The following is a 25,211-nucleotide window of genomic DNA, read 5'->3' as shown; positions in this document are numbered from 1 at the left end:
TTTCTACATGGTTACCCTACAACAATCTGTGTATCTATTCTGAAATTGGGAGTATATGCCGGCGGTAAAATGAATAAAATAATTTTATCTTAACCCTGAGTATAAAACCAATTTTTCCTTTTCCTTTGAAAAAAATGAATCAAGTCAACATAGACGTTAGTCACCATGTTAACAAAGATGATGAAATTAAACTACTTAGTACAGTTGACCCTCGAACAAAACAGGTTTGAAATGCATGAGTCTGCTTATACACTGATTTTTTTCAATAGTAAATACTACATTACTACACGATCTGTAGATGGTTGAATCCGTGGATGAGGAACCTCACATACTGAGGGCCGACTGTAAGTTACACAAGATTTTTCTGTGCAGCGGCTGGCACCTAACCCTCATGTCGTTCAAGGGTCAACTGTATCTTAATGGTATCTAAAGTGTACTAAATATAAATTAAATAAATATAGAATAAAAGGTAACTAAGGCTCTCCAAAACAACTGCTAAAGGTGTTCTATGTATAGAAGGAAATATGCTAAATAATGTTCATTCAGCAAATGTATTACCTGACAGAGAGCCTCAGGAGTACGGTTAATATTATTTCTGCTCTTCCACCAACTTGAAAATATACTACTCTTTAAAGGAGTGAAAAAGACAAGTTGGAAAAAAAGTTATTGTGCTAGAGAGTTTATAATTATAGTTTTAAACATAAATATTTCTGTTAACATAAATATTGCCATTTATTATGTATCTACCACATGTGGAACAAAAGCAAAACACTTTAAACATATTATATCTAATTCTTTATTTCCAAAAGGAGGAAAGTGAAGATCGGAAAGTTTATGTGACTGGCTAGAATAGAAGGTTTGGTAACCCCACAATCAGAAAGTTGCAGCAGGAAGAAGTAAATCGTTCTTGGCCTACCACTAAATCGAGACCCAAATTTTAATACTGGCTCATAGAAAAAGAATTTCTCTTCTGAAACCTACTATGATCATAGAGACCTAAGATTTTAGTTAAATGACAAAGATTATATTCAAGCAAGTTAGTCGTTTCAGTTTCTCTAATTCCTTTTATCAACCCCTTTTTTCTTCCACTGGAGGGAAAGTGACTAAGTTTGAACAGGACTGGTATACTGAAATAGCTTGCTACTAAAATTCACCACCATTTGACCTGTCATAGCTTCACTAAAAGAAGGAATAATCTATATATTTTAAAATCTATAAGCTTTTTGTTTGAGGACTATTCACCACAGTAATATTCTTAAAACAGTATTAAATATACCATAAACTATGATTTTGGTCTCTAATAGCAGTGCTTATGAATAGAAGGGCAATGTAACAGAATTTAACTATATATTATCACTGAGCTTAATAATAATAAGGTTTACTTGTTTAATTCACTTAATAGTTAAGTATTTACCTCCTCAATTTCATTACTCTTCCTCTTCCGGGCCTTGGGAATCTTAACCGTCACTGGTGAGGTACAACCCAGGTGTTTCACTGACATTTTGTTTGGCTGTAAAGGTGTAAATTGAATCTCTAACTCAGGTTTTGGAAATCGAGAACTTTGATTATTTTCTGTTGACACTTCACAAGAGTCAAGGACTACAGATCCATCCTACAACAGAATTTAAAAGGAAAACAAATCTTATTTGCAGAATATGAATTTCTAAATTGCCAAAAATTAACTCTCTCAAATACCTATTAAAAACAATAAATTGGAAAAGATAAAAAGTTTGCTGGATCAAATTTGCTACAGCAAGGACAGAAAGACTGAGTTATCATCTACTTTCTCCAGGTTTATACATGGTATGTTAAAATTGAGAGAAACTTAGAGATCAGTATTTCCCAAACCTGTGTCATCATAAGAATTATCTAGAGAAACTGTTTAAAAGATTCTTGGACCCTACCACAAACCTACTAAATCAGAACTCTCCAAGGAAAGAGCCAAGGATTTTTAACAAGCACCCTAGTTACGGTAAACTAAAGTTTGCTGTAAATTCTTTACTGTTCTTCCCATTGAGAGATAAGAGTCTCATTCCCCTTCCTTGAATTGGGGCTGGCCTTAATGGCTTCCATGACTAATAGCATGTGGTGGAAGTAACATGATTCTTCTGAAGCCTTGTAAGGAATGGCTTGTGTTATTTCCCCAGATCAAAATGCCTTTCTCTTCCCATTCTCTGCTTGGTAAACTTCTATTCACCTTCAAGACCCAGTACGATGTTACTTTTTCTAATCCACGTCCACAACCACTCAGGCAAAATTCATCATATCCTCCTCATCAGTGTTCCTTCTTAGCAGTCTCTTTATAGCACTTAGTCCATAAGGTGAAACAACATAGTCATTAAATACCTGTCTTATTAGACTTCTTATTCCTTGAGGATGGCGATCATATCTTACTTATGTCTTTCTCCCCAGTGCAAGGTTCCCAACAATGAATGCTCTCAATAAATGTGTTTTTAAAATAAATATTTAAAAAGTAATTTTATTTTCAAAAAGTGACATAGTATTTTTATCTATTTCATAGGCAATCTGAGAAACTACGTTAGCCAACCCAAGTCACAGAACCCTAAGCCCACTTCAAACTAAGGAAACTCATTGTGAGGTTATTGGGATTTGGTGGTAAAGTTATAAAATGGGTAAAATCTCCAAAAAATACTATCTACTAGAATGCTTATTAAATGGACTGCTTATGAGGGAAAATAGTCATCCATGTTTTATCTTTTGTGGGATTTCCTATTTCTGACCATCAAATTTGTTTATGATCAAAGACCTGTTTGAGATCAGTATCATTTTGAGACGAAATTAATACCATTTGGGGATCAAAATTTCCCCAAAAGAATTGCATCTCCCCTCAAAAGCCTTCAGTTTTCCTTTCCATAGCCAAGAGCACACACAGCTAACTGTACAGCAAGATACCTACAACAACTGATTAAATTATACTTGCAAGTGTTTTTTAGTAATTAATGGTCATTGGTAAAGAGGGTTAAAAAGTGGACTGCGTTATCAAATACCCACCTCTACTTCATCCCTGGAAATTTCAAAACTTGTTGACTGAGGTTCAGTTTCAACCCTGCCAGGATCCATTGAACTCATATGTCTGGGCTGGATATCCATGGTCTGTTTTTCCTAAAGTAAGGAAATATTAAAGCAACAAGCCACCGTAACCGAATATACATGAAAATACTTCACCTAAAGAATATAATATCAAGATTTGGGTGAATTAAATAGTGGAAGTAATTAAAGACTTCTTCAACGACCAACTAACTCTCCTTCTTCTCTTTCATCCTCAGAGAGTTAGGAAAGGCTGGGCAACTTTCCAGCCTCTTCTGAATCTGATCTAAAGAGAAATTTGAAAGATTACTTTCAACTTCCAAGGTGTTTTACATATATTCTCTCATTTTACTTTCACTGCAACTCTGAGATTTGGCAAGAATTGTTATTCCTACCTTCCAGATGAAGAAATAGAGGGAAATTAAATAACATGACCACGGTCTGTACTGAGTTGGAGCTTGAACCCCCAAAATCACTTTGATAACACAATTTTCAAAATCTAGAGGTGTCTTAGGAATGCAACTATAGCATTAGAATAGAAAAGACCATACTGATAACTAAATCTTTCCTTGCTGCACACTCTTCATCCCACTTAATCAGCCATAGGGTATGCTCTGTTCCTAAACCTTACTTAAGGGATCTATAAAAAAAATCAGAATACATTTTTAAACTTGATAAATTCCAACGTGCACCTTCTAATCACGACCATCAAAATCAAAAGTCAAATACATCTCTTATGTCACCTACCCATAATTGTCAAATAAAAAAGATCCTATTGCATTCATAATGGGGAAAGCAAGTAGCATGTACTGACTTCCACTGTGGTAATAACTGTGCTAATTGTTTTACAAATGCTCTCGATTAATTTTCACAGTTCTATTAGAAAGACACCATCATCTCTGTTTTAAAGTTTGCAAATGTTAAGTAATTTTCCTAAAGGTCCCAAAACCACACTGACAGCAGTTGATACCTAGTTTTTCTAACTTTCTATTCTGTGCAATTTATACCACATGCTAATACCTCTGTTTTGAGCAGTCTTTCTCTTAGAATCATGAAGTCTTTTGATGTAAGAGACATATACACACAAACACATTTAATTTTATTATTGTCTGAAGGCTGTAGAACAGCAGATTTTCAAATGCAGATTATTTACTCTGGAAAGACTAGCTTCAGATGTACCCTGATTCAATTTACCTGGGAAATAGCTATCTGTGAAATGCAATAGTTTCTTTATCTAGGGTTCCTAGCCCCAATGCAATATTACAAAAGTAGCTCCTGGGAATTCCCTGGTGGTCCAGTGGTTAGGACTTGGTGCTCTCACTGCCAAGGCCTGGGTTTGATCCCTGGTCGGGGAACTAAGATCCCTGCAAGCCGTGTGGTGCAGCCAGAGGAGGGGGAAAAAAAAAAGTAGGTCCTGAATGACTCACATCTCCTCACCATCGTGCTTATTTTCAAAAACAATTTGTATCTTTATCATAAATTTAGGATGGGTTCAAGTATTTAAATACCACCAAGCATTCAGGCTGAGTCACATTTCCAAATTTTAAAGGCAGATTAGGGACTAAATCATCAGTTGTTTATTTTCTAATTATTCTATCTGAGAGATATGACTGAAATATTGGAGAAAGTACTATTTCTCAATTAGTCATTGATGAGTCAACCATAATGATAAACTCTGAAAACTCAAAATTCATGACAAATATCCAAATAATTTTTTCAAACTATGATTCCCCACTGATCTACTTACATTTTTATTCTTTAAAAGTTAATCAATTAAATAATTTTGAAAACTTCCTATGTTTAATTTAAAAAGGCATAGAAAGAACATGATTCTACTGACTGTTTCAGAAGTTTCTGATGTGATCTTTTTTAATTGTTCAATTTCATTATCTTTCTGTATGTTACTGGAGATCAGTGCTTTCAGCTGTATTTCTAAAGCTGCAACCAGTTGATCGCGTTCTTCCCGCCACTGTTGGAGGTTACCATCTTTCTCAGCCAACTGTGCTTTAAGCATTTCCTAAACAGAATATGGACAAAATGTTAAAGTAAACCTTGCAAAATTATGAATCTAAGAATTTTTTGAAGTTATTATAAATAACACAATAAATACAACTGTGAACAGGATATATAACAAATTACGTAGTCAAGTCTCGATAAAATATTTACTTATAAAGCCAAATACATAATGCCTTTATATACCTTAAATGTCCACACTGGGCACTTCTTTCAATAAAAAGTTACTGCTTTTAAACTAATTCTAGCATTTCCCTCAATATTTGAGAAATGAGATGGTAAAATTACAATAAAACAAATGACAAAACTAATAGCAACAAACAATAGAGAAATGAAAATTAAAAATACCATTTTCACTGGGTTCAAAAATCATAATATAGTTAGTGGTAAATTAAAGAAAATATGTGTAAGACCTAAACATGACAAGCTACAAAACATTGCTGAAAGAAATAAAAGAACACTTAAATAAACAAAGAGAGAATCTGTGTTCAAGGATCAAAAGATTCAATATTGTTAAGATGCCAGGTCTCCCCCAAAAGCTCTATAGAGTCAAAGCAACTTCAAAATCCAAGCAAGCGTGTGTGTGTGTGTGTGTGTGTGTGTGTGTTGATAGAAATGAAAAAGCTGACTCTAAAAATAATATGAAAATGCAAATGACATAACAGTCAAAATTATGTTGAAAATGAAGAACAAAGTACGAGCAATCACACTACATCATTTCAAGCCTACTGTAATAATAATAATCAAGACCATGATATTGGCGTAAGGATACACAGACATCAGAAAGCAGAGGATAGGGTCCACAAATGTTATGGTCAATTGATATTCTATAAAAATGCCAAAGAATTTCAATGGAGGAAAGGACAGTCTTTTCAACAAAGAGTGATGGAACAACTGAATAGCCAAATGGAAAAAAAGAAAAAACCTTAATCGTAATCTCACACAATGTACGAAAGTTAACGCTTGGACAACTGATTTATGACAAAAGTTGCAGAGCAGTACAAAAGAAACAGTTTCTTCAATACGTACTACCAGGTCGATCGTTAATACACATTTACAATGACAACAACAGCTTTTACCCCATCTCACTCCAACACAAAAATTAATTCTAGGGTTTAGCTTTCATATGAAAGGTAAAACCCCAAACCTTTCAGGAATAATGTAAGAAAACATCTTCATGCCCTTGAGGTTCATAAAGGAAAAGATTGGGAAAATGAATTAAAATACCTAAGAATTTCTGTTCTAAAAAGGCAACAAGAGAGTAAAAAAGTAAACCAGAGATTGAAAGAAGGTAGCTGCAACACACTCCTATCCAGAAAGTATAAGGAACTCCTATAAAAAAAAAAAAAAGATAGTCCAATAGAAGATAAGCAAGGGGACTTGGATTGGCAGAGCCAATAAACTAAACATCCAACAATACTAGCTGGAGTATAAATGGATACAACTATTTTGAAAATCAGTCTGGCATTCTACTAGAGTTCCACATATGTTTACCCTATCAACTAGCAATTCTATTCTTGGCTATATAGGCAATAGAAATGCATGCACATGTGCACTAAGAGAAATACATAAAAATGTTAACAGGAGATCTTACGCATTAACAGCCCAAAACAGGAAACAATTCACATACATTCAACTTTAAATTGAATAGACTGAGGTATACTTATACACTGAAATATTCAGCAATGAAAATAGACTAACTCCAGCTACCTGCAACAATATAGATGATCCTCACAAACATGATACTGAGTGAAAGAAGCCAGACACAAAAAATGCATTCTATATATTTATATGTTTTCATTTATATAAAATTCATAAATGAGCAGAACTAAAGTTTAACATTAAAAGATAGAACAGTTATTACCATTCAGAAGAGGGTTCTATTTCTTAAACTCGGTGGTAGTTAAGTGGGGGCTGGCTTTATAATAATAATTCATTGAACTATACGTTTGTTTTGTTTACTTACTGTGTTATGTATGTTACAATTTAAAAAGCTTTTAAAAAAATCAACAATTTATTTCTTAAATATCATAGACACATATCCTAGGTATGATTGTAAAGAAATATATGGGAGAAAGGAGAAAGCTAGCTTTCTCTACGACTAAAAACTCAAAGGAGGTTTACTTGCTGGCATTGCTGCTAGAGGGACTACTGATTAGGAAAAGAAAGTAGGCCCATTCCTGGGTTGGAGGTAGAGTGACTATGACAGCCAACAGCTTTGATTTCACTTCTTGCCTCTTATTACTGTCCAGGAAGGTCGGATGGGCTATGGACAGAAACAGAACCAGCACCAACATTTCCTGTTAAGATAAATGCAGCATTACAATCTTGCTCAACCCAACACTTCCTGAAGATACCTCCAGTCATGTGGAGTTCTCACATGAAGTGAAATATATTGCCATCTCATTGCTGTAGTAATGACAAGTACTAGTCTCACATAACTTGTCACATGACAGAGAGAGTCAAGACTCTAAGGAAACACAACAACTAAATGGAACGTAGTATCCTAGATTAGATCCTATATCCAGAAAAAACAGTGGGAAAGCTGGTGAAATTCTAGTAAGGTCCATAAGTCAGCTAACAGTACTACAATAATATTGATTTGTTGGTTTTGATCATTGTACTGTTGTTAGGTAAGATCTAACATCAGAAGTTGGGTGAAATTCTCTGTACTAGTTTTGCAACTTTTCTGGAAATAAAATGATTTCAAAATAAAAAGGTAAAAAATTTTTTAAAATCATTGGAAAAAAATCATCCATAACTTATTGAAAATTAACATTCCTGTTTGTACAGGAAAGTTTAGCTGGTATAAGTAAAATTCTGTCATTAACAAAGGAAATTGCCAATAGATGACAACGTGATACTGCCACGTTACTATTACCGTAAATAGAGAACTAGTTTTTCATTTAAAAGTAATGTTAATGTATTACTCAACAGCTTTCCTAGGATCAATGATGACTTTAAACTTCTTTTTTCTGATTGTCAAACAGACTAAGTTGTCGATTTAAATAGGAGGAAAAAAGACAAGCTAAGATAGAATCACTTAAGAACTAGAGCCAGTCAATGTAAAACTGGAAGTTATTTCTACCTATAGTCTTCTAGAAACTATTGAGTTGACTTAAAAAAAAAGACCTGATAAAATCAGCTTATGAGGTAAAATATAAACACCATGTTAGTAGAATCTACAGTTCAAAATGTAAATGTTTTACAATACAGTAGGGATAACCCTGTGGCAGTCAAAAGAAGAGATTTTTAAGTTCTGAATCTAAATACTGAGATATAATTATTTTCCCAACAATAAGAACTTCAAGATAAAATGGGCTAGAAAAGTCATCTTACAAACAGACAAACTGCCTTTGAAAAAAAAGAAACAAAAAACAAAACCACACAACCATGTAGATACTGATAAGAATATAAGAATCCCAGGGAAAAATTTAAGAAACCAAAGAAAGCAGGCGAAATACATAGAAGAGAAAGTATAATTGTTACCAACCATTTCATTTTGTTGCTTCAAACAATGCTCTCTGTCTTCAGCATATTTTTTCATCTCTTTGTTTCGTAGATTCTCAGCTTCTTTTGCTTGAGTGAGAAGCATCATGTTTTCTTCTAACCATTTTTTTCTATCAGCTTTATATTTCTGTTCAGATTCCTATATGTATAAATAGCATAAGTAACTATCATATGCTTCAAAAGCAGTTAATAAATCTGTATTTATAACATTTCCATGTAATCCAGCACTTTTCATTTCACCTCTTCAAAAAGTTAAAAACAAGTGTTTTTCTTTAAATAATGACAAGATTTGAGTTTATTTCAGATTATCAAAAGAACATTGTTGGTTTGCTTTCCTAAATAGTTATTTCGTTTATAAACTTTATTTTGCTATAAAGTGCATTTGAAGACTTTCCATCAACAGTGAGCTTAAGAAGACACAATTGAAATTTCTCAAAGAGTTACAGAGAACCAAGCCTTCTTAAATGCCAGATTTAAAAAAAAAATTGATTTATGGTAGTCATTTCTAATTGTATGGTTCCAAAAATAAAATTTTCCTGGGTATACAGGATGCCAAATAAAGAATAACTTGTGCAACAGGGCAAACGTTTATTAGTTTAAGGAACATTGGGAACAGCTGGACAGAATATAGAGTTGATCAGTAAATTTCAAAGAGGTTTCCATAGATCCTTTGGGTTCAAAAATGTCTAATTTATACATTCAAAATTCAAGTAGGGCTTCCCTGGTGGCACAGTGGTTGAGAATCTGCCTGCCAATGCAGGGGACATGGGTTCGAGCCCTGGTCTGGGAAGATCCCACACGCAGCCGAGCAACTAGGCCCGTGAGCCACAGCTACTGAGCCTGCGCGTCTGGAGCTTGTGCTCCGCAACAAGAGAGGCCGCGATAGTGAGAGGCCCGCACACCGCGATGAAGAGTGGCCCCCGCTTGCTGCAACTAGAGGAAGCCCTTGCACAGAAACGAAGACCCAACACAGCCAAAAATAAATAAATAAATAAGTAAAATTTTAAAAAGCTAATTCTAAAAAAAAAAAAAAAATTCAAGTAAAACTTCATTTGAAACAAAAACAGTAATATCACATTAAAAGCTATGTATTTAAAAATCCCGTTTACTATCTAAGATATGTGATCACATTATTTTAGAACAATGTAGAACATACCGGTATTCCTTAATATGAACATTCTCAATGTAATTAATGTTATTTTTTTCATAATTAATGGAGTGGAAAGGGTAAATTCTAAAGTATATAATTAATAGTTACAAAAGAAAGTAACTGATTTCTTTTGTATTTGTTCAGTATCTGATTATATACAGCCTGAATTTAAGAAAATAATTTAGATGCAGTCTTTTCAAAATCACTGTTAAGTTTTCTTCAATCCCAAAACTACAGTTGGATTGCAACTTCTAATAAATAAAATGCACAAAATTTTACGTAGTATTTTTAAGTCCCATTAAAAAAATATTTCCCCCATATGCTGTATTCTATACATAGTACGTGAAAGCTAAACATGGAAAAACATATAAACACATAACAGAATATCTTCTCTGTAGTAGTATAGTTTCAAATGTATTCCAGTGTTCATTCAACTCTATTCTTTTCCAGCTTAATAATTAAATTTACAATAGTCAAAATAATTTTCCAAAGAGTCATCTTCTCCACAGCAGTATTTGATGAGTTAGAAGTTTAAAGCATAGAAAAATAGGTACAAAGACATAAGAAGTGATGATTTAAAAATTAAATATGTAAAACTGAAGACCCAACCACTGCATTTTCATTGGCACTTCCTTAGCTTGTATCTTGGGAATTTCTTCCCTGTGTCACTTGAGTGTATACTGAAAAATTATATATTAACATTTCCCAGCTATTGGTTCATCCATATCTAAATTAATTATAAAATATTTACCAAATTATCCTTTTATGAGAAATATAATGAATATATATAAAGATACAATTACATATATAGATTAAAAAATCATACCTGTAACTCATCTTGAAGCTTACTAAGCTTTATATTAAGTATATCTGTGTCATCCTCAAGTTCTTTATTTGACCTTTGATTGCTTTTGGTTTCCAAATCTTTGCATTTTTCCTTCCATTTTTCCAATTCTGATTTGAAAACATAAAATTATTTTTAAAGTACATGCAAAAGTTATACCACATAGAGCTATATGTGGCATGGGATACAGACAAGAATCAGCAGAGCCCAGAAGCAGAAGTACACAGACCAAGATAGAACCGAGACCATTCTAAGAGCTTACCAAATTCTTAGAGAAGAACTACAAAAACGTCTCAATAACCCACTGAATAGTGTTCTGAGTATACAGTATAAATGCATGCCAATATATAGGAAACTTCATGTTCTCAAAAATTAAAAACAAAAACAACCCACTGATGATATTCTGAAGGATAGAGTCAGAGTATTTATTGAGATAAACATATAAGATGATACCAGTTGCTATACAGAGGTGACACTCAGTTGAAAGTTTATTCTTAACATCTGGGGAACACTGCAAGCTATCGTCCAGTTATTATGAAAGTGTCCTTATTCCTTCTCTGACTTAGGTACAACAATTTTCATCATAATGAAAAATGACAAGTGACAGGATGTTCCAAAAACACACCAAATACTTTTTCATTATGAATTATTATAAACACTAAACTATGTTTAAAAAGGAAAGAAATCTAGGAAAATAAAGAAAATGAAAGAGTATGCTTTGAGATATTTAAGCAATCTTGTTTCACCTGTGGCCAGTCTTTCAGTTTCCTTTAATTTAGCCTCAAGCACTTGATCTTGTTCTACTTGAGTTTGTTCTTGTTCTTCTAGGGTCATTCGCATGTCTTCAATTATTTTCTCTTTAACGCTTAGATCTAAAAATTTGGAAAGAACATTTTAGAAATTACTAACATCTACATCTAGATATCCAATTTTTCTTTTGAGTTCTTCTAAAATTAAAATACACTTTTATTAACTATAATAGAATATGAGTTCCACATAGACAGAAACTTTGTCCTGTTCACTGCTATATTTTCAATGTCTAGAACAGTACTGGCATATATGAAGGATCAAATAAATAACTGATGTACAGATGGATGCTTGGATGAATGCAAGAATAAATGGATGGAAAAGGAATCTTTTCAGATAAAACTAACAATTTTCAATATAATTAAACTATTAATAAAAATAATAAAAACTATTATTTTACTGCACTTCGCTTAATTGTGCTTCACATATACTGTGTTTTTTACAAATTGAAGGTTTGTGGCAACCCTGCATTAAGCAAGTCTATCAGTGCCATTTTCTAACGGCATTTGCTCACTTCCTGCCTCTGTATCACATTTTAGTAATTCTTGCAATAATTCAAACTGTTTCATTATTGTTGTATTTGTTACAGTGATCTATGATCACTGATCTTTACGTTACTCCTGTGATTGTTTTGGGACACTATGAACTACACCCATGTAAGACAGCAAGCTTAATCCATAAACACTGTGTGTGCTGTGACTGCTCCAATGACCAGCTGTGCCCCATCTCTCCCTCTCCTCGGGCCTCCCTGTTCCCTGAGACACAACAATATTGAAATTAGTCTAATCAGTAACACTACAGTGAACTCTAAGCGTTCAAGTGAAAGGAAGAGTCACACGTCTCTCACTTTAAATCAAAAGCTAGAAGTGAAAGGATTAAGCTAAATTTAGTAAGGAAGGCATGTCAAAAGCCGTGACTGGGCAAAAGCTAGCCCTCTTGCACCAAACAGCCAAGTTGTGAATGCAAAGTAAAGTTCCTGAAGAGACTTTAAAGTGCTACTCTAGTGAATACTCAAATGATAAGAAAGCAAAACAGACTTATTGCTGATATGGAGAAAGTTTCAGTGGCCTGGATAGAAGATCAAAACCAACCACAACATCCCCTTAAGCCACAGCCTAATCTAGAGCAAGGCTCTAATTCTCTCCAATTCTACGAAGGCTGAGAGAGGTAAGGAAGCTGCAGAAGAAAAGTTTCAAGCTAGCAGAGGTTAGTTCATGAGGTTTAAGGAAAGAAGCTGTCTTCAAGACATAAAAGTGCAAGGTGAAGCAGCCAAGTGCTAATGTAGAAGCTGCAGCAAGTTATCCAGAAGATGTGACTGAACTGCTGCAATTTCATGATAAAACCTGAACAGATGACGAGTTGCTTCTTATGGATGAACAAGGAAAGTGGTTTCTTGAGACGGAATCCTGGTGAAGACTGTTGAAATGACAACAAAGGATTCAGAATATAGCATAAACTGAGTTGATAAAGCAGTGGCAGAGTCTGAGAGGCCTGACTCCAATTTTGAAAGAAATTCTACTGTGGGTAAAATGCTATCAAACAGCAGTGCATGCTACAGAGAAATTGTTCATGAAAGGAAGAGTCAACTGATGCGGCAAATCTCATTGTCTTACTTTAAGAAACTGCAGCAGCCACCCCAACCTTCAGCTCCCACGGCCCTGATCAGTCAGCAGCCTTCAGCATCGAGGCCAGGCCCTGCCTCCACCAGTAAAAAGATTACAACTCCCTGAAGGCTCAGCTGATGGTTAGCATTTTTTAGCAATAAAGTATTTTTTTATTAGGTATGAGCACTGTTTTTTTAGACATAATACTATTGCACACTTAACAGACCACAATATAGTGTGAGCATAACTTTTATATGCACTGGAAAACCAAAAAAAAAATTGTGCGACTTGCTTCACTATGATCTGCACTTTATTGTGGTGGTCTGGAACCGAATATGAAACATCTCTGAGGTATGCCCATACTAATAACACAGATCTTGGGATTTAGAGAAAACATTATTTGTCAAAACACTTATTTTTAGTGTTAATATTCTCAAACCAAAACTAAAACTTTTACCTCCTAAAAACAATACATTCTCAATCCCAAGTTTAATTTTTAAATCTCAAGTAATTATTTTTTCTAGAAAAATTTTCAAAGCCAAATATTTACTCCTAGTGTTTTTAAAACCAGCTCATTAGGAATAACTGTACTATTATAACCTTACCAAAACTGTTTCCGGCCCCTGAAAAAATGACTACAATAATGGTTTATACACAAGTCTATTCTAATCCTGCCTGATAGAAAGAGATAAGGAGGAACAATTGGCTTATCGTCTCTGGTGATAGACACATAGTAGCAGGGCTCACTTCTGACACCTCTTACCAAGACTGCTATGAATGTCAGAGGTGATGAATCTACAAATGCATAGCTCAAACTCAGGGCACTAAAAGTGACCAAAAAAATGACACAAATATCAAAAAATGGCTCCCTTAAAAATGCTTAATATAAAGTAAGCCTAAAACAAAACAATGAGAAAAAATTTTAATGAGTAATTTTCAGTATTTCTGTTCATTGATGTAAGCTGCCAGGAGAGCTAATGAAACAGAATTCCTCTTTAGGATTACAGGAGTACTGGTATTCTATCTAAAACTTTTTCTTTCAAAAAGCATGATTTGCAAATATATTCAGATTATACAATTAATTATAATTTTATTCAAAGAATCTGTTCCTTTTACACCCTATCTTTTGCTCTAAATTAGAGGGTTCAAAAGAAGGAGTTTAAGTATCTAGATAGCAATCAGTAAAGCCCCAGGACACCAATGTTAACTTCGCTAATGGCTATCCACCTATTATTTAAAAGGTAGGAACAGTAAAAGAAACAAGAGCATTATTGTATCAGTCACTGCCTCCAATAACTTACATTTTATCTCAGGAAAGAATCCAGAAATATGCAACAAATAAAACAGAAAATAAAGCAACATAAAGACAGGAATGAGATATCTCATCAAAGCTATCTAAAGATATCTATGAACTATCATAGCTAAACAAATGCCTGGCAAATGAACAAGCAATCAAGTGTTTAACATTCAGGGGAGAGGATCATTGAAAGCTATATAAAGAAATGACACACAAATGTCATGTAAAACCCTGGATTAGAAATACTCAGTGACTGGGAATTCCCTGGCGGTCCAGTGGTTAGGACACGGCACTCTCACTGCCAGGGCCCCAGGTTCGATCCCTGGTTGGGGAACTAAGATCCCGCAAGCCGCTCAGCGTGGCCAAAAACAAACAAAAAAATACTCAGTGATAGTTCAAATTTATTTCAGAATACCAGTATACCAGATGTACATAAGTACAAAAGATTGAGACTATGTGATACCTTGTTTCACTTATCACACTGGCTATAAGTTTAAAGTGTGATAACACCTAATACTGGCAAAAATGTGGGGAAATGGGCACTCTATACACTATTATTGAAAATATAAACTGGTATAATGACTTTGGGGAGCAGTTTAGCAAAATTCATCAAAATTTTAAATAAAACATTTGGGCCAACAATTACACTGCTAGGAATTTCCCATACAAATATATTTACATGTGTGCCCAAAGACTTTTACACAAATATATTCATGTTAATATCTGTAACAAAAACTAATGTCTGAAATCACCAAAAAAATTTTTGTTAATAAAAGGGGTCATATTACTGGAGAGTAGATTAGAAGATATGTTGATTGTTACTCCCTGTGAATATGACCTTACTTGGAAACAGAGGCTTTGCAGATGTAATCAAGTTAAGAATAAGGTCATACTGGATTAGAGTAGGCCCTAAATCCAATAAGACTGGTGTCCTTATAAGAAGAGGGAAATTTGGACAGAGACAGATAGGGTGAAGATACAGACACATTCAAAGGGAAGATGTCCATGTTAAGACAGAGGCAGAGATTGGAGTTATCCCAGAAGTGTGAATGGGGAGTGACTGCTAATGGGTATAGGGTTTCTTTCTAGGGTGATGAAAATGTCCTGGAATTAGATAGTGGTAGTGGTTGTACGAGCTTGTGAATTTACTAAAATCCACCATACTGTACACTTTTAAATGGTAAATTTTATGGTATGTATATCTCCATTTTAAAAAATTAATAAGATAGCTAAGTGAATGGCATTCAGTATTTAAATAGAAATGTAGAAGCCAGGGAAAGCCTCAAGAGCTAAAAATGTACTTTTTTGTTTGTCAGGGAATGTCTCATACATAGTTAAAATCACAAGAGTGAATGAACTCTCAAGAGAGAAAAGAAAAAGAAAAGAAAAGATGATGGCTTAATCAGGAAATCTGTCAAAGTGGCTGAGGCTCATTCTGAGAGAAAGGCAGTAACCCGAAGAATAGACCACAAAAGCCGAGGTAAGAGTTTCAAAAGGGGGCAAGCTACGCCTTACCTTTATATTTAGAAAAAATATGCTCATACACAATAAATACTATTTAAAAAATGAAAATGAAAGAAAGTGAGTAGACAATAATTCAAAGTAATTAAAAAATAAAGGAAAGATTGCAAAAAGCTAAAAGATTTGAAAATTTGTAGGTTACAAGTGATCTGGGAGAAAGTTTAAAGAGCATGGAGAAGATGGAAGATTAAAAGTACTCAGAATGGGCCTATGCCACACGTTTCAATATCTGGCAAAGAAAGAAAAAATTAAAGTATGATAAAAACTATATCCTGGTCCAAAGAATGCTTTTCAGAATACCTATTCACATCTACCAACAATGACAAAGGAGCCAAAGTAAAGGGAAGCTCCAAAAAGATTACGGAAATAGGAGATGTTAGAGGACAGTGGCCTAAAAAGGCAGGAGAAAATAGGACTGCGTGCAGAGATATATTTTCACATCCAAGTTACTGATCCAAGCGAACCCCACAAAAGTCCAAGTCATCTAAATAAGTAATAATCTTGTTGTCTTACACCTGCTCTTTAGTTGGCCAAGTACAAATGGCATGAATTAGTGAAGACAGTCTGGAACTTAAGACTGAAACAGACATGGGTTCAAATCCCAGCTCTATTACTCACACAACTAAGAAGTTAAGGGGCGACTGATGGGAAGGAGAGGAATCTGCATAATTTTATGAACAGAAATATGTATATATCATCTACAAAGATAATTTTGTAATATTTCAAATAAAAAAAATCAATCCAAATTGAGAAAAAAAATTTAGCACATACAATTTGAATCTAAAGTATTAAATAGTTTTTAAAAACATTTTAAAAATATTTTTTAATTTTAAAGATACTTTATTTGAAGTATAACATTTATATTATTTTGACTAGAAATCCATTCCATTCGTTGTGACCTATATAACTTTAATTTTATTTTTCACAAAATACTGGCCATTACCTAGAAATCAATGTTGCTTTGACTGAATATTTCTTAATGTTTTACTTCTCCAAGGATAAACTTTATGGTGGTAAGTGACCCTTTAGAATCAATGCTTTTCTCTTTTAATAAAGTTACATCTTATGTTGCCCTTATTTAACTTGACAATTTTCAAAGGAAAATATTAAACCAATTGTTATTCTAACTACTTATTTTGCAGTCATTTTAGTACTGGAAGTAGAGGTTTGTTTCTGACCTTTGCACACTCTCTCATACTGCTGTATAGCTTCTTCCACTTTCTGATTACTTAACTGCTCCTGCAAAATGAAAGAATATAAATTAAATGCACATGTAACTTAACTATACCCCATTATTTAATAGTGGGACTTGAAAACAGGGCTTAATATTAAGTTTGAAATCTGTCTCCTACAAGGCTGACTAATAGTCTCAAGCTCCCAAGTTTGTTTCACCTCAGAGAAAAGGGCAGGGTGAGAGTGGTAATAAGAAAAAACAAAACAAAACCCCCAAACTTTAAACTTTTAATGTACCCCAAAAATGCCAAATCATTTTCTTCACTCAACATTTCAAGCTAGCATGTATGTTCTCTTACACAACACAAAAAGCATAAAGAGAGAGAAATGAAAGTTTACTATGTATTTAATGTGGGAGGAACAAAGAAAACCATAAATAAATTCCTTAACAGTAAACTCAAAATGCAGAAAAAATAGGGTCCCCACATGCCCTATACGTAAAAAGTAGCTGGGAGGTTTGAAAAGGACGCAAGGTTAATTTCTGGGCACTGAAAATCCTTCAGTTCTAGTTTTAACCTGCCAGGTAATCCAACCTTCACTCCTTCTCTCATCTAACCTCAGCAATATCTTCTCATTTTATAAGTTTTAGAATAATCATTACAGAACCTGGAAATCTCTGAATACTATTATGAAATCAGCTGGAGATGGAAAGATGGTGAAGAGACAAAGAATGAGGGAGGAAGACGACGGAGAACTACGGACGTGGACGGAGAGAGATGGAGAACGAAGGAGGTGGACGGACGGGGAGGGAAACAGACGGAGAGCGACGGAGGTGGAAGGAAGGGGACAGAAACAGACAGAGAACCAGAGGTGCTCGAACAGTGATGGAGAGAACCTGTCAACAGATGGTGTCTGGCTACACAGGGGTGCACTGTAACAGGTTTTCAATCTGGTTTGAAACCTCACCATACCTTTGGGTTGACACTGAAATCATCTGTTATCACCAAGTACTCATAGCTGTTCCCCAAAGTCCCCTAAGGTGTTGGAATCGTGAAATAATTGTCTTCCTGAAAGTAGGATTTTTTTTTAAATTAATAAATTTATTTATTTTTGGCTGCATTAGGTCTTTGTTGCTGCGTGGGCTTTCTCTAGTTGCAGCGAGCGGGGGCCACTCTTCCTTGCGGTGCGCGGGCTTCTCATTGCGGTGGCTTCTCCTGTTGTGGAGCACGGGCTCTGCTGCTCCGCAGCATGTGGGATCTTACTGGACCCTTAAGTCCCTAGGATTTTTTTAACAGCTTTTTTTCCTAAAGGCTTCCAAAAAGTCTCCTGAAAACATCATGACTCTTGTTCTGTGGGTGTAGGGGAACATGCAGGCAGACTAGGAGACAGTCCCCCCAGAAACCCTGCTCCCGAGGACTGGAAATCTCCCTAAACCTTGGGACGTCCTGTTGCAGCGGCAGATGGAGAGACGGTTGGTCCGAGACCCAGAAGCAGGGGTTTGTGGAGTCGGCTCCACCGAGGACAGGGTGCGGTGCTTGGGAGCCGCAGCCCACACTTTGCAGCTACCTGCTGTCCAGACGGTGCCCAGGACACCGAAATCCAGGGTGGGTGGCGGGGGGGGGCCTCGACCTCGGGCACTGCAGGCAGGGGTCCCCAGCTAACCCTGACCCCGGCAGAGCTGGGGCTGCAGGGCCCTTCCCGGACCGCAAATGCAAACGCACCTCCGCTGCAACCCCAGCAGTGCTGTGCACCCTGACCAGACAACTGGGCTGGGTTTACCACCTGACAGTTCTCACTGAGTTGTGATAAAACAAAACATTTTTAAGGCAGGATAAGGAAAAAAAAAATTTTTTTTTTCAAATATAAAGTTCTCTCTGTGCCCACCCCCTACCCCACTTTAGTGTGCATTATGCATCTGCATTAACCCTTCCTTAGAAGACACAGGAATGCGGGCTGGATTGTAAAGAGCTATTTTCTCCTGGTGCCAGCAAGATACCGCCTTAGGAGATAACCTTCCTTCTTATGGTGAAAGGGGCCATGACTACCCACTACTCCCTTTGTACTGCAGATCTGGATTGCGTAAACTGTCAACAATATACCATTTGATGTATAACCCTTTGTCGCAAAAGGTATGTAAACCCTGCTTTGACCTCTAATGGGTAGAACAGTCTTAAGAGCTTTCTGAAAGACTGTCTCCCAGGTTACAATCCTCAGATTGGCTCAAATAAAACTATCCATTTCTTACTTTAAAAAAACAAAAAAGAACTGATACATTTAATTAAACACTAAAATATACCAACAGAATCTACTAAAATCACCTTTAAAAACAAAACTGTTACCTTAAGTTGCTGAATGGTTCGCTGTTTCATATCTAGTTCCTGAGAACACTGGTTTTTCTTTTTCTCCAGTTCATTAATTTTAATCCTCAACAATTTCTCCTCATCACGCATTACAGATACCTACAATGTAATAAATCAGATTAAATATTTCTAGAAATACTAATTGCTTTTTGTTTAAGATTCATGGTCACTCGTTCAAAGATTCATGTCCTTTAAAGCACATTAGAAAAATTACAGATTCCAACATACACGATATGGCTTCAGATTATCAGAAAATTTCTTGATATGATATGGCTTCAGATTATCAGAAAATTTCTTGATACTCCAAGGGAGATACATATGAAGAGGTCATTTTCTTTTTACAGTATTTTAAGACTCTCAAACCCTGTAAGTGCTCTCAAAAAAGAAACATAGACCCTTGCATGCAACAGCAAAATCATTATCATGGAAAAATCAATAGAGATACTCTTGGGGGAAAACACTGGCTCAGATTTCCAAGATCTATTAAGTAATGTGATCCAGTAATATAAGAAATACTTCAAAAGCTAATAATGGCACATAGAGAACGAAAATGGAACAATTACAAGATCAAAAGGTACCCATGCAAGTGAAGGTCAATTGACTTTTGGTATTACTGGTAATTTAATTCTATAAACCTATTAAAGAAATCAAAAAGCACTATGAATTACTATGCAAATCTTAGAGGAGAGGAGGAGAGAGGAGGGGAAAGGGAAGGGGAAGGGAGGAGAGATAGCAGGTAATCTACGTACACCTTTACGCCAATTTCCATGATACCAATCCTAGAGATCTCAAAAACTGAAGGAAGTTAATTGAACAAAGTTCCCCTTCATAAAAAGCATGGTATCTCCATGCTTTTTATAATAATAAAAATAAATAATAATAAAATAATAGTAGTTCTGAGGGGTTTGGTTTCAGGTGATTTTTACACTTCTTTTTAGGCTTTCTGTATGTTCCAAATTTACTACAATAAATATATATTCCTTTTATAATCATACATTAATAATATTTATTTTTATTGGCTTATTTTGTTCAAAAATATGGGACTTCCAGTAATAAACACCATCTTCATCAATTTTACAGATATAAACTGTCTGCCAATAATATACAGAAACTACGTGTTGCACCAAGATGCACATAAGGACTGCTTCAGTTTCCATCCTGGCTCTAACATTTACTGGCCAAGTGAACTTGGACAAGTTCTCTCTCAATGCCTACTTCCTTAGTCATAAAATGGAAGTTAAAAAAATGCCTATCCCTAATATTTGTGTGAAAATTAAATGAGATGATACACGTAAACTCAGAACAACCAATCCAGACTAAGCTCCTATTATTATTAGAATTGACATCATACATTGTTTATTTTGAAAAACAGAAAACACTATTAATACCCACCCTTAGAGGAATGTTAAATAGTCATCTATACAATAAAACATTAGTTAAAAAGAGATACCTCCTAAATTCTGCTATAAAAAAATCTTAAAATTATATTTTTAAAGCAATTATTTATATATAGTTGATCCCATTTATAAAAATAAAACCATACAAGCACTATTTACATATATTTATTATGTAAAATGCATATAAAAAGATCTAAAAGAACACAGAAGGACTGACTGTCAAGGGTGGTCATATTTAAGAAGAGAGAAATGAGACTGGGGAGAGGGCTTTCACTTTTACCTTCATTTCTTAAAAAATATTTCCTGGGCTTCCCTGATGGTGCAGTGGTTAAGAATCCGCCTGCCAATGCAGGGGACAAGGGTTCGAGCCCTGGTCCGGGAAGATCCCACATGCCGCGGAACAACTAAGCCTGTGCGCCACTTTGCCCTCTACAGCCCACGGGCCATGACTCCTGAGCCCGTGAGCCACAGCTCCTGAAGCCCGCGTGCCTAGAGCCCGTGCTCCACAACAAGAGAAGCCACCGCAATGAGAAGCCCGTGCGCCGCAACAAAGAGTAGCCCCCGCTCGCCGCAACTAAAGAAAGCCTGCACGCAGCAAGGAAGACCCAACGCAGCCAAAAATAAATAAATTAATTTTTTAAAAAATTTCCTAATAATGTATTATAATGAAAAGTTTTTAATTGGAAAAAGAAGTCATTTTTAAAGAACCAAGTAACTAGCTCCATATGAACACAAGTCAATTATACCATGTTTGATAATGCTTACTGATCATCATGGTGTTCAGAAATAGTATCTTAAACCAGGAAGTTTCTATACTCCAAGAATCTTCAGCCAGGATATCACTTAACAGAAATAAACAACCTGCATTACAACAATCTAAAACAAAAAACATTTTAAGAGGACTTCCCTGGTGGTGCAGTGGTTAAGAATAAGCCTGCCAATGCAGGGGACACGGGTTCGATCCCTGGTCCGGGAAGATCCCACATGCTGCAGAACAACTAAGCCTGTGTGCCACAACTACTGAGCCTGCGCTCTAGAGCCCGTGAGCCACAACTACTGAGCTCGCATGCTACAACTACTGAAGCCCATGCGCGTAGAGCCGGAGCTCTGCAACAAGAGAAGCCACTGCAATGAGAAGCCCACGCACCACAACAAACAGTAGCCCCCGCTCACCACAACTAGAGAGAAACCCGTGCGCAGCAATGAAGACCCAACGCAGCCAAAAAAAAAAAAAAAAAATTTTTTTTAAATAGATCAGAAAAGACAAAGGAATGGTGTTCTAGCCTATCCTGTAGTAAAGTCAAGAGAGGTAGAGCAGATCTCACAATCAGTAATTCAAAATCAAACTGCACAGGCCTTGCTCATACATTACATTTGATAGAAATGAGGAAAATGCATGAAGGCTTAAATACAGCCTAATGGTTATTTCCTTATTTGTTTTGTTGAGGATACTATGAACAACATGTGGACTGATAATAGGAATGTAAATCCAAAGTTCCCTCTGGACTACTTAGCTAAGTGAAAGGAACCTAACAAAAGGCAATAAGGTGCATAGGGCTAGGACTGCAGTTTATATTTTGGAGTATTTAATCCATTTACCTGTCATTTGCCCAGAATTTATAAAGCTTTCAAGCCTGTCTACCACCTATAGAAACTCTAGTCTTGATCCTAAGGTGTTAAAACTGAAATGTCATTCGAAATTTATTTTACAAATTCAGAATCTACACTAAATCCAAAGGTAAGTAATATATATCCAATGAGGGGAGGAACAAAGGCTGCCCTGGCCAGAATTACATTCCTAGAAAGCAAGCAATCCAAAAATTACATTCCTAGAAGGCAAACAATTCAGGCTTCTGAATGACAGACAAGTGCTTTTCCAAATTATGATTTTTAACTTGCTGATCTGACTAAACATTTTCCTATGCCTAATTACAGTTTAGGTCGTCTTTATTGTCTTACATTCTAATCTAGCCCACTTTGAAATACTTGTTGCGTGGCCTGGAAACTTTCTGTGTATAATTATCAGAAACAACATATATTTTGCATTTTATCTATGGTGGTATTTTTTGGATTTTTCTTCCATTAATCAAAAATTTTATTACATTTCCCTTATTATGAATGAATACATATCCATTATAAGAAATAATGCAATAAGTAGACCTTTTAAAAAATTACCTAGAATGCCATTACCTAAAATAATCAAAATATATATTTTTATATTTCTTTGCAGTCTATATTATTATACAAATTGTTTGCAAAATTTTAATCCTATTATATATATAAAATTGGGTCCGGTTTCTATTACTTAACATTATAACACAAGCATTTTCCCATATTATCATAAAAACTTAGTACTTATCACTGTACTTAAATCAAAATCCTGCTAAATAAATACACTAACATGAATCAGGGAACTTAACCACTAATAAAGCAGTGGAAAACACAATTTAAATATCTGTACAAATCATTATAAATGATAAAATAGGTCTTAGGCCAAATCTTCCAGGTATCAGAGTGCTTAAGAAGCTGGCAGGGAAAAAAAAAAAAGAACCTCTGCTCACAGAAAAAGGAGATGGACGCAGAGGGTACCAGGTCCACAGCAGGAGCTTCTCCTTTACCAGTATAGGCCTAATAGTCATGAAAATTATAATTTATTTAATCAAAAAGTTCATATCCATTCTTTCCATTCATTTTTAATTTACATTAATGCTATACTATTGTGAGAGTTTTCTTATGCTAAATAAAAAATTATTCCAGGACTTCAATGTCAGGTAGTTTAGAAGAAAGTAACCAATCCTCTGTTGAAAACAACAAAAAAATGCTGTATAAAAAAATGTTTTAAATCTTTTTGAAAGCACTGAGGAACTAACAAAAAAATAGGAAATACTGAGATAACAAAAAAATTAAGTGAAAAAAGAACCACAGAAATAAGTAGAGCACTGACTGGCTTTTATTTTGAGGACATTCATAGAAAGAGGAGCCCTGACTTTCAACAGGTAAACTAGAAGGTATTTGCAATATATTTTACTGACAAAGAATCAGAACCAAGAATAAAGAAATCCAACACAATAATAATTTTTTTAAAAGGACAGCAAAATTAAAAGAAAATATGAACAAATGGATTTCACAGAATAAAAACTGGAACAGACATATAGTGAATAAAAACAAAAACAGACACTCCATTTCATTAGTTATCAGAGGAATACAACTTAAAACCATAAAATACCCGTTTACATTCTCTGACCCAACAATTCCACCCCTTGTTATACAAATTCTTGCACATGTGTACCAAGGGCATGTATAAAATAGGATCACTGTTTCTAAGAGCAAAGAATGGAAACATCTAAATGGTCAATAGAATAGATAACTAAATTGTATAGTCACACAATGGAGTATTACACAGCAGTGAAAGTGATTAATTATAACCATACATAAATGTCAGGAATATGATGTGAAAATGTCTCAGAACACATCATAATGTTTAGAGATAAAAAAACAAATATGATTTAACTTATATTTTTAAAAGATTAAAAAAAGATAAACACAATACATTCATTACAGTAACCTCAGTGGGGGTAGGAAACATAGAAAATGGATGAGACCCACAAGCATTTGTTGTATCAATATTCTTCAGACATTACACATTTAAGTATTTTTTTGTAACTAACTCAAAGTAATGAAAAATATTTAAAATTACTTCAGCTTTTTAAAAAAGTCTAATTATGATACAAAATCCAACAGTCATAAAAGAAAAATAAGTTGCTCCAAGGCAAAAAAAGGAACATAATCAAAATGAAAAATGGCAATGTGGGGGAGAGATAGGGGGATATCTACAATTAATATCCTTAAAAAGTTAATTTCCAGAAAATATACAAATCAATTTTCACTGCAAAGTAAAGGAGCTGTTACAGTGGAGGATTACTGGACTGAATGTCAATATTAAGACACAGAAAAAAAAATATATATATGGGCTTCCCTGGTGGCGCAGTGGTTGAGAATCTGCCTGCCAATGCAGGGCACACGGGTTCGAGCCCTGGTCTGGGAAGATCCCACATGCCGCGGAGCAACTAGGCCCGTGAGCCACAATTACTGAGCCTGCTCGTCTGGAGTCTGCGCTCCGCAACAAGAGAGGCCGCGATAGTGAGAGGCCCGCGCACCGCGATGAAGAGTGGCCCCCGCTTGCCGCAACTAGAGAAAGCCCTCGCACAGAAGCGAAGACCCAACACAGCCATAAATAATAAAATAAATAAATAAACAAATAATTCCCATTTAAAAAAATATATATATATAAAAAAAAATATATATATATATATGTGTCATCTTGGGCAGTTACTTAACTTCTTGTCTCATATGTAATGGGATAGTAGTATTGTTGGGAAATTATGTGAGATAGTGTATGTAATGTAGAGCACTAAGAATGGTATATGGTTCAACCAAAGACTATATATGTGTTTGCTTTCTTCATGGTATTTTATTGTGTATATGCA

The 25,211-nt window shown here is 35.1% G+C and overlaps 1 protein-coding gene across 9 annotated transcripts in view; it reads right to left on the bottom strand.

Moving 5' to 3' along the window:
* Positions 1 to 25,211, bottom strand: part of KIF20B (kinesin family member 20B) — a 74,899-nt gene that overhangs the window by 6,608 nt on the left and 43,080 nt on the right. For all 9 annotated transcript variants that reach the window (XM_068548179.1, XM_068548181.1, XM_068548175.1 and 6 more), the window contains 8 exons: positions 19,307 to 19,426; positions 16,973 to 17,033; positions 11,312 to 11,437; positions 10,548 to 10,675; positions 8,555 to 8,710; positions 4,889 to 5,065; positions 3,013 to 3,123; positions 1,415 to 1,612 (listed from right to left, as the gene is read on the bottom strand). In XM_068548179.1, the coding sequence (XP_068404280.1) occupies positions 1,415 to 1,612; positions 3,013 to 3,123; positions 4,889 to 5,065; positions 8,555 to 8,710; positions 10,548 to 10,675; positions 11,312 to 11,437; positions 16,973 to 17,033; positions 19,307 to 19,426 (1,077 nt within the window). The remainder of the gene's footprint in view (positions 1 to 1,414; positions 1,613 to 3,012; positions 3,124 to 4,888; positions 5,066 to 8,554; positions 8,711 to 10,547; positions 10,676 to 11,311; positions 11,438 to 16,972; positions 17,034 to 19,306; positions 19,427 to 25,211) is intronic.

The sequence above is a fragment of the Eschrichtius robustus genome, chromosome 7 (assembly GCF_028021215.1).
Source record: "Eschrichtius robustus isolate mEscRob2 chromosome 7, mEscRob2.pri, whole genome shotgun sequence".
In the NCBI taxonomy this organism is placed as follows: domain Eukaryota; kingdom Metazoa; phylum Chordata; class Mammalia; order Artiodactyla; family Eschrichtiidae; genus Eschrichtius; species Eschrichtius robustus.
Note: the sequence above shows the minus strand (reverse complement) of the source record. Positions and strands in the feature narration are given on the sequence as shown.